The sequence below is a fragment of the Sapajus apella genome, unplaced genomic scaffold (assembly GCF_009761245.1).
Source record: "Sapajus apella isolate SASKATOON/1434 unplaced genomic scaffold, GSC_monkey_1.0 scaffold69, whole genome shotgun sequence".
NCBI classification, from domain to species: Eukaryota; Metazoa; Chordata; class Mammalia; order Primates; family Cebidae; genus Sapajus; species Sapajus apella.
The window spans coordinates 8,627,939-8,638,384 of record NW_022437009.1 but is presented as its reverse complement, the minus strand read 5'-3'; the positions used below and the strand labels follow the sequence as shown (position 1 = coordinate 8,638,384).

At 41.7% G+C, this 10,446-nt stretch overlaps 1 protein-coding gene across 1 annotated transcript; it reads left to right on the top strand.

Annotated features, from left to right (window-relative positions):
• Positions 1-384: 384 nt before the first annotated feature.
• Positions 385-5,754, top strand: CUNH1orf162 (chromosome unknown C1orf162 homolog). The gene is made up of 6 exons (XM_032249771.1): positions 385-993; positions 2,955-3,002; positions 3,738-3,807; positions 4,272-4,366; positions 4,662-4,711; positions 5,226-5,754. Exons 2-6 carry the CDS (start codon positions 2,966-2,968, stop codon positions 5,364-5,366), a joined length of 393 nt encoding a protein of 130 aa, XP_032105662.1. The 5' UTR covers positions 385-993; positions 2,955-2,965; the 3' UTR covers positions 5,367-5,754.
• The last annotated feature ends 4,692 nt before the right edge of the window (positions 5,755-10,446 follow it).

Sequence of the window (10,446 nt, the reverse complement as noted above, 5' to 3'; positions counted from 1 at the left end):
TACCTCTGCTTGTTTTTCATTTCTCTTCTCAATTAAGTGGTAGAGTCCACGAGGCAAGGAACTTTTCTACCTTGCTCTCCAAAAAACCTATAATACCTGGTCAGGTGTAGTGGCTCACGCCTGTAATCCCAGCACTTTGGGAGGCCAATGCAGGTAGAACATTTGAGGTCAGGAGTTTGAGACCAGCCTGACCAACATGGTGAAACTCACCTCTACTAAAAATACAAAATCAGCCAGGAGCGGTGGCTCATGCCTGTAATCCCAGCTACTAGGGAGGCTGAGGCAAAAGAATCATTTGAGCTCGGGAGGTGGAGATTGCAGTGAGCCATGATGGCGTCATTGCCCTTCAGCCTGGGTGACAAGTGTGAAACTCCTTCTCAAAAAAAAAAATAATAATCCTATAACCAGCCCACTGTATGGCCTATAGCATTTACTTAATAAGTATATTATTAATATTATTTTACAAATAAATATTTATAAAGAAATGATTCACCTTCCCTTTGAAGGGATCTCAACACTCTGAACACATTTGAAGTCTGCACAGCTAGTACCTAACTCCTAACACTGTTTGCTCTTCATTTTTCATCATCAGCCTCATCTCCCTGGTTGGAATAGATGAGACTATAAGGCTTTTGATGACAATGATAATGTCATAATGATGCACCCTCCACAGAAAATCTGGCACGGTGGTTAAAGTAAATAATAAACATTTAATTAGCAAGAAACCTGTCCTGTCTCCTTATGTTCTGGCATTCATGTGTCAGACGCAAAGGAACACAAAAGAAAGATTAAAAAATCATAACGTTGACATCAAAGAGGAAGTCTACCCTTGAGTTTAGATCTTTGTGACACACAACGTGATGCTGGCAGTGGCAGAGACAGTAATCTTTATTTCGTCATTTCTGAAACATAGGAAGCAAACATAGTAACGGAAGCAAATGAAGTGCTCAGTCTCATACGATTGCGTCTTATGACCGGACGTTTTCTTGAAAGGTAAATGCATTTACCACATGCCTTTAATCTAGATTAAATAATCGCTCACCAAAAGTAAGTGTCATCTAATTGTTAGTGGTTTCTATCACCTGTTTTATTTGATGTGGGAAGGGCCATATTTGAATGGTTCTATTTAGTTGTTGTGTTTTACAGCAATCAGTAAGATTCTCCAGTGTTGGATGAAACGTGAAAAAGTAAATATAGCACCATATCTATTTTAATGTATGCTTCTGCCAAATGTTTGGGTTGTGCTGAAAGGGAAATGTGTTTCCTGCTTTTTTTGGCGTGGATTTGTGAGTAGCTATTTCCCTGTGGTATTGTGTGATGATTTTGTCCATTTATGTGAAAGTTAGGGTGGGGTGGCCTAATGCTTTTACAAAGGCTACGGTAACATTTTTGTAAATGCAGAACTGCTGATGTGAAGGTCAGGATTTTACGGAAACCTATGATCCAATCTTCTTCCACCTCCCCAGTGACAAAGCCTAGTGTAAGCTCATATTCTATTTAGCACCAACATATATTTCAATATTTTAAAAATATTATCTCAATATTTTTTGATGGTCTGCAAAGAGCACCACTGACTTACAAGTTAGAAAAGAAGCAAAAAAAGGTAAGAAAAATTACCACTACCGATTCTGCTGTGGACTGTGGCCTTCCTGTTCTCATGGCTCAGACGCCTCATCACATTTTCCTGTTGGCTCCTTTCTTATTATCTGACATTGCCCGATCTAAAAATGTTTGGTGAATTGCAAGGTACTTGGCAATGTCGCTGTTGTAACAGGTACATGGAGATGAGGTAACCTCCCTACCCTCCCACAGGCCCAAGGACTTGGAAGTTAACTTTTGAGAGCTGAACAATATAACAATAAATAATTGATGGCATTTGTTTAAATAAATGACCTTAAAATATAGAATAAATAACAAAGTCAAAACATTTTCCCATGAGTTTGCCTAACTGTGAAGTAAAATTGTGGCCTCCTAAAAAAAAAAAAAGGCATACAATGTCTTATGCACAAAAATATCTTGTTTCATTGTTATTGATTTAAATAAAAATGGAAACAATTCTATCAATAAGTGGGGAATCCGTTAAGCAAGTAGCTATAATGGAAAGATCTATTGCCACTAAAAATGTTATAAAAAGTTTTTAGTGACATAGAAGAACGCGTATGATAAAGTGCTGATTTAGAAAGGAAGATATAACTTCTTATATAAAGAAACATTTCAACTAGCTTTTTAAAAAATGCATGGAAGTATGACTAAAGGGAAAGACACTAAAAATATTAGTAGGTAGTAGAGAGTTTGGGTGATTTCAGTTTTCTGTCTTTAGATACTTTATACATTTTGATATAAAGCCTAAACAAGAATATTGGCAGACTTGAGAAGACAATACATGAACAGATTAGAAGTGTCTAATGAAGCCTAGAGTAAAGGTCTCCAAGAGCAGGTTTATCAAAGTCTATGCAGCAATGCCAGGGAAGAGTAAGGTTGATACATCAGACCTAGTTGGCAGTCAATATAAAACTCATCCATTCATTTTCTCTCATACTCACTTCAGTGCTTACCAAGCAAAATTATGATTTTTAATTGGCATTCTTACATGTTCTGATAGGCAAAATTCACTGGTTGCACCAACATATACCTACGTTAATTCAATTCAGCTTATACATCAGTCTCCTGTGAGTTGATTGGTGGGAATCAGTTCTGGAGAAATCAGTCAATTCTTGGTGCCCTGATAAGATCAAATTTCTGGATCTGCAAACCTGAAGGCTGGCTGCTGAGCTGCAGAAACACCCCAGAGTTGTTGACCACTGATGAGTGGTCTGTGAGCACTGATGGCGCCAGAACACCTACAAATTGCCTCTCATTGTTACTACTCTTATGTGACAATCACAGTCTCGGAGCTGGCCCCTCAGCTGCCCCTCCTTTCCAAGTTTTCTAAGAGATACCTTTTTTATTCTCAGGGGATGACAGCATGGGAGGAAATAACTCCACACCTAAACCCGACACTGGTGAGTTTACGACAGGAATAATTATTTGCTTCACTTCTGAGCTAAAAGAACTAGAAATGGTGCTGAAGGGCTGTAATGGAAAGGCACTGGCATTTCTGAAGTTGGAAGAATCCGATTTTACCATGACGCAGAATCTAATGCCGGGAGGGGTGAAAGGGGGAACCATAGAGAACTACCTGGCCCTCCAAACCTGAGTAAAAGGTGTCTCTGCTTGATATCAAACTAGCTGGGTCCTGCTCCCCTATTTGTGATGTAGGCGTTGAGAAAACCGCTGTGGCTGTTTTGGGCTAGGCACTGTTAATAGCTGCCCTGCAAAAAAAGCAAACAAAAAAGGGCAGCAGTTTCAAGGTCAAATTCCCCAAGACTTCGGGAAACATTTATTCTGTTTCTCCCTAGCTAGGAGAGGCTTTCCTTAGGTCGGGAGCATATCTCTTCAGGGATTCCTATTAACATCTTTGAGAAGGGCAACACCTGAGATGTTTTTGTTTCTCGAAGGGACACTAGGCTTGTATTTCATTTATGTAGCTGGTTGATTTTTAAGTTCCAGTTCTAATTTTCATTTAGAAGTACTTGGAATCTAAAAAATATAATGTTTTCCCATTTTTATAAGAGTTACAGCCCCATCCTTAATTTCCACCGGTTGCTTGGGCAGAATGGGGCACCGGGGGACACTTAAGCTGGAAGGATATCATGAAAAATGGCAGATACACTAATTCCTTTTGTGTTTTCTTGTAGAAAGACAAGGCACTCTCTCCACAGCAGCCCCAACAACTAGCTCTGCACCCTGTCTCTCTAACCACCGCAAGTAAATGAGCATTCTCCCATCTGTTTCATCTTGTACCACATGGATTTTGATGTTGTGTTGACAGCTTTGGCTTGGGGCCTTGGTCAGGGAGTCTGGGGAGAAAGGACTAGAAACCATAAAAGAACAAAGTCAGTTTGTGATCTCAGGAGTATGGCTCTTAACTTGGCATCCCCTAAGCTTCAGGAGACCCATGGATCCCCTAAGCTTATAAGTAAAATTTGCTGGGTGGGGAATGATGAACATTGTGTGGGTTGACGGAGGTGGAGGTGGAGAGGCCACAGCTTTCACTGGGGCCTCAAATGGATGTGAAACTCAAAAGCAAAAGCTAAAAACCACTGCGTCTATTAACCAATATGAAAACCATTTCAGGAGTCCATCCATAGGCAGGAAAGTTACACTCTGACCTTTAGGAAAGGCCTTCAAAAGCCCAACAGTTCATCCTCTCCCTTTCTTTGCCAAAACAGCAAAGAACATTTAATCCTTGCCTTTTGTGTTGGGGTTCTACTGACGCTGCTGCTGATGGCCTTTATCTTCCTAATCATAAAGAGCTACAGAAAATGTAAGCAGTCTCCAGGGGATAGGACAGCCCTTCTTTCTCTGCCACTGAGACTAGAATTAGCTATGAGTGAGTACTGGGAGGAGGTGGGGGAGGGTGCAGTGTGATAAAACCTGCTTAGCCCACCCTGTCTGCAGACTGAGGACTCGAAACCCTTCATTTTTCTTCTACCCTGCCCTCCCCACCTGCCAACACCTCCTCCCCACCCCACCCTTCACCCAAGATTGAAGGGAGAGGCTTCCCATTTGTCGAGGTTCATTGCTAAGATGGGTCCTTCTTCTTTCTGGCACTGTGACAGGTCACCCCAAGCCCCAAGCCCTGGATCCTCACACAGATCCTCCAGCCACGGTAAGATAACCACACTGTTTTGAGGACACTGAAGGGCTACCATCATTGGATTTCCCCTGCACACTCTGCATTATCTACTAGAATGGTGGTATTGATTTCCAGATACTGGGCAAGTGATTCTTTGACCAAAGTGCTCAGGTTGCTTCTAAAGAGTAACCTTTTGCCAGGCACGGTGGCTCAAGCCTGTAATCCCAGCACTTTGGGAGGCTGAGGCGGGTGGATCACGAGGTCAAGAGATCGAGACCATCCTGGTCAACACAGTGAAACCCTGTCTCTACTAAAACTACAAAAAAATTAGCTGGGCATGGTGGCGCGTGCCTGTAATCCCAGCTACTCAGGAGGCTGAGGCAGGAGAATTGCCTGAACCCAGTAGGCGGAGGTTGCGGTGAGCCGAGATCGCGCCATTGCACTCCAGCCTGGGTAACAAGAGCGAAACTCCGTCTCAAAAAAAAAAAGAGAGTAACCTTTTGCTCCAAACTGAACTCACTCATTCCTCCTTTTTCTCCCACGGCAGCTTTCACGCATCCCAGAGCAATCACTTGCCTGTGCTAACATGACTTTCAAACACTCAGAAGAAAAGAGCAATCACTTGGCTGAGAACTGTTCTGCAGACTTCAACCCGATTGTCTATGCTCAGATTAAAGTAAAGAACTAACCCCGCTTTTCCAATGAGGCTTGAATCCACTTCCTCTTCTCTCAGCTCCATCTTCACACATCACTTTCCCTTTTTTACAAATGTTGGAGCAACACCTGTGTAAAAGTGCAGTCGGGGGTGTTTAGGTGTGATCTGGTGATGCTGTCCAGCAGCTCTGAATACCAATGGTCAGTCTTTTCCTGGACAGAGAAAAGACTGATGGCCCTCCCACTTGAACTGACAGCCTGTGAGGCCCTTGGGGGCATAGACTGCCTTCCTTGTACCCTTCCAAAGTGTGTGGTACGGAGCTCAGTGAGCAGATATTCTCCCAGCATCATGAATCAGCTTGGGAGGAGTCAACCAAATGAACAATCTACCAGGAATTCCAAATAAAAGCAAACCCCCCATAGCGCTGCCTCCCTCTTTATTATTTATTTGTCTGTTCCTGCCACCTTCTCCGGAGATCAAGACTATAAGTCCATAGCTCATTCACAGCCATTAAAGGTGATGGCACTTGGAAACAAGGTCAGGTTTGATTGGGGTGAAGGTCTCAAACTCTGCTACTAACTAGCTGTATTCATTTAGGATACTTGTTAAACGTTTCAAGCCTCACATTTTTCATCTTGAAAATGGAGATAACACTTAACACTAATATTTAGCGTGAGGATTAAATGAAATATACATAAGCATTGTATACATCCCAGAATTCTACACAAATACAAGGTCCCTACTGTATAAAAGCACTACGTAAATGGAGATTTCCACCTCCGTCCTATAGCATAAGAGATATGCATAACAATATTATATGAAAACCAAAGATAAAGATTAAACATTAATTCCCCCAAAATCCTAATGAATAATCACATATAAAATGCCATTATAAAAGAGCTGTAATACTTGATGATATTTATTATTTTTATTTTTTATTTTTTTTTGTATTTGGGCTCTGGGGTATATGTGCATGTCCTGCATCCTGCAGGATTGTTGCATAGGTACGTACATGCCATGGTGGTTTGCTGTCTCCGTCCACCCCAGCCCCCTCATCACCTACATCAGGCATTTCTCCCGGTGTTATCCCTCCCCATCCTCCCCCACGAACTGTCCCTCCCCTCCGCTCCATCCCCCCCAAGCCCTGTGAGTGCTGTTCCCTTCCCTGTGCCCAACACACTTGGTGATATTTATAATGGCATTTTTATAGCAGGCTTTCCGGTTTTTGCCAGAAATCTCCCCACAAAAATAAAAGAAGGAAAAAAATCATCAGATGAGTCCCAAAGGTGAACAACAACCACCAAATATCAATAAGATTATTTTTCGCTAGGCAAGCTTACTCTAAATTTTCTATGTAAACAATAAACAAAACAGCAAATTCAGGAAAATGTATAAAAATAAGTAAATAATAAATAAAAGTTATGTGGGAAGGCTAGCCCTTGCAGCTAACTAAAGTGCCTGTTTTATTAAGCATGACGAATTAAAGCAATATGTTATTGGTGCATGAATAAATTAATCAATCGAATGGAATTTAAAGACCAGAAATAGACCAAAAAACACATAAGGAAATTTAGAGTATGGTGAGGATGGCATATGAAATCATTTGGGAGAAATTGATTTATTCAATAAATGATATTAAGATATATAGGTAACCATGTAAATGAAAATAAAGTAGGATCCATATTTCACTTCTTATATGATAATACATTCCAGATATGTCAAAAATGTAAGTGTAAAAAATCATAAAACATTGGAAGAAAATATGGGAGAATTTTAAAAAATATTTCTGTAGAGCATACCTTTGAATGTATGTCACAAAGCCCAGAAACCGGAAGAGATTAACTTGATTTCCAAAGTACCATTAAAAAGTCAAAAGACAAATGACAAGCATAGGAAACACTTGCAAAGCATCTTATAGACAACTAAAGATTCCTTTTAAATCAATAGGGGGAAGATGAACAACGCAATAGAAAGGACAAGGGATAGAGGTGCGCAACTTGTAGGAAAGAATATATAAATGGCTAAAATGTATGAGAACATACGCAACTTCACTCATTATAAGGGAAATAATGATCACAACTATGATTAGGTAATTTTTTCATCAATAAGACTGGCAAAATTGAAAAAGTTTGCTAATGAACTGTGTGAACAAGCTTGAGGGGAACTGCCAGGCGCGGTGGCTCACGCCTGTAATCCCAGAACTTTGGAAGGCCTGGAAGGCCAAGGTGGGTGGATCACTAGGTCAGGAGATCGAGACCATCCTGGCCAACATGGTGAAACCCTCTCTCTATTAATCATACAAAAATTAGCTGGGCATGGTGGTGCATACCTGTAATCCCAGCTACTTGGGAGGCTGAGGCAGGAGAATCCCTTGAACCAGGGAGTGGGGGGTTGCAGTGAGCCACTGCACTCCAGCCTGGCAACAGAGTGAGACTCCATCTCAAAATAAATAAATAAATAAAAGATTGGGAGGAACTAAGACACACATACACTACTGGTGGGACGGCCCATTGGTACAGCTACCACAGAAGATGATTTGGCAATAGCCAACAATATTCTAAATTCTTTTCTAAGAATTTATAAGAAATCCTATTTCTAAAGATTTATCCTGCTCAAATACATGGAAAATTGCCTACATAACATGAATTGCAGCAGTGATCAAATTGCCTAGAACTTACTGATGCTTATTGCACTTTCAGCATGATTCCAAGTGTGTGGCAAGTATTCATCGAATCCTCACAGAACACTATGAAATTAATGGGGTATGGTGGTGCTTGCCTGTAATCCCAGCTACTATGAGGTTACAATTATTACTCATTTTATACAGAAATGGAGGCACAGAGAGGTTAAGTAACTTGCCCAAGTTCACATTGCTAGTAAGTAGTGGCACCGGAACTCAACCCTACGTAGGCTGGCTCCCGAGTTTGCACGTTTATCCACTATATTCAATTCTCTGAAATAGCGAAGATTGAGAAAATCTTCATTGTACATGGAGAGGGGACTGGTTAGTCGGGTGCAACGTAGCCATTAAAAAGAACGAGGCAGCTCTATACGTTCAAATTTAAAAAGATATCTATGATATATTGCAAGCTGTTGAACAGCATTCTGAATATGCTCTACTCACATGTAGTAAAGTATATGTGTATCTATATATCTAGTATATGTCCAGAAGAAAACACAATTAACAGGTCTTAGTGACGGCCTCTGGGGAGGAGAAATTGTTACCTGGGGCACCGAGGATCCCTAAATAGACAGACATAAATAAGAGGACTCAGCAGACAGAAACCAAAATATCATCTTTATTATGAATATGGTCAACATTGTAGAACAGTGCGTACATGACAGCTGCAAAGAAGTTCAGAATACTGAACTCCAGAACTGAGTTATATGCAAGCCCCACCCCTTCCCACAAACAATGCGATTGTTCAGCCCGCCCAAAAGGATTTGCAGAAGAGATCATGTGCTCTTTCAAAGTTGCACCCAAAAGAGCAAAAAAGGAAGAGGAAGAGAGAAAGTACGTATGCCCAGTTCCTCCTCCCAGTCTGCAATGTCAGACAGTCCCGTCTACCTCCCACGGGGAGTCACTGAGGAGCGTTGCCTTAATGGAGCTCAGTCTACACCAAATTGGCTAGAACTTACTGAGGCTTTTTACACTTTCAGCAATTTAACCTCTCTGTGCCTCCATTTCTGTATCTAAAATGAGTAATAGTTGTAACCTCATAGTGTTCTGTGAGGATTCGATGAGTACCAAAGGAAGCAGGAGTGGGAGAGAAGCATCCATCACAGATCTTTCAAAAATATATTAAATAATACTTTGGGGTCTGGGTGTGTTGGCTGTTGCCTGTAATTCCAGTACTTTGGGAGGACAAGCCAGGAAGATTGCTTGAACCCCAAATTTGAGACCTGTCTGGGCAACATAGGGAGACCCCATCTCTACAAAAAATAAAATAATTAGGCAGGCATTGTGGTGCATGCCTGTGGTCCCAGCTACTTGGGAGGGAGAGGTGGGAGGATTGCTTGAGCCCAGGAGGCTGAGGCTGCAGTGAGCCCAGATGACACCACTGTACTCCAGCCTGGGTGGCAGAGTCAGACTCTGCCTTAATAATATTAATAATAACAATTTGCAAAATCAAGTTAAGAAAATTGAAGTCCAAGGAGATGAAATAATTTGCTCAATGACATCTGGCAAAAAAAAAAAATGGCAGAACAAAAATTTAAATCACGTCCTCTGACTTCAAATTCCTTGCATCTAGTCTCCACACCAAGCCGCCCCATAGCACCTATGTAGGCAAAGAGACGAGACAGGCAAAGAGTCAGGTGACATGATCCAGACAGCATGCTCTTTCTGAGAGAGAGCAGCTGCTCCTGGAAGCTGGATTTTGAGGGAGAGGCCAGTGGGAGAGAGTATGATTTTTTTTTTTTTTAAACATAGTCTCTCTGTGGAAGTGAACAGGTCTAGGAGAAAGGCGGGTTTAAGGGAGCTAGTTCAGCGAAGCAGCCACAGCAACACTAGGGCGGCTAGCCCCACGAGGGCAGCAGAGACCCAGGAATGGCCTTCTCCCATTCGTTCACTGTAGGAAGCACACACAGGGAGGCCTCTTGAGGTTTCAGCTGTTCCCAAACTCGAGGCTGACATCAAACAATTCTGTCAACCCTGAAGCTAGAGGCCATATCAGTGCAGGGTCGGCACCTTATAAACATAGCTGCAAAAGTAGAGGAAGCATTTTCCCACGGCCATCCACTCATACAGGAAACATCAAATTAATTGCTCTTCCCTGTTTTCTTGAAGCTGACCCCCCCCTTTTTTTTTTTTTAACAGTGCAGCCCTATACCAAGTCTTGTTTTTTGTCTTCACATTATGCAACCAGCCTTGGTGGAGGATAAAAGATTGATCCCAGATTCATAGATCTTTGCTAGGTAAGAGCAGAACAAAGGCTTTTGAATCCTAGATCGTGGAATCAGAACAGACGTGTAGGGAAATAGCTCTCCAGACACCATGAGTGTAAATCTTCCAAGACATCTGTAGATGTCTTCATCAGCTGCAGAAGATCTACATCTGCTATCTCACCTGGTAGAATGGGATGTCCTAACAACCCAAACTGAATTGCTATTC

What these genes read in the sequence shown, in the direction of transcription:
- CUNH1orf162 (XM_032249771.1), top strand. Translation starts at nt 2,966, where the DNA reads ATGGGAGGAAATAACTCCACACCTAAACCCGACACTG. An exon ending in CATAAAGAGCTACAGAAAAT is followed by an intron (nt 4,367 to 4,661) that starts GTAAGCAGTCTC and finishes GCACTGTGACAG; the next exon opens with GTCACCCCAAGCCCCAAGCC. An exon ending in ACACAGATCCTCCAGCCACG is followed by an intron (nt 4,712 to 5,225) that starts GTAAGATAACCA and finishes CTCCCACGGCAG; the next exon opens with CTTTCACGCATCCCAGAGCA.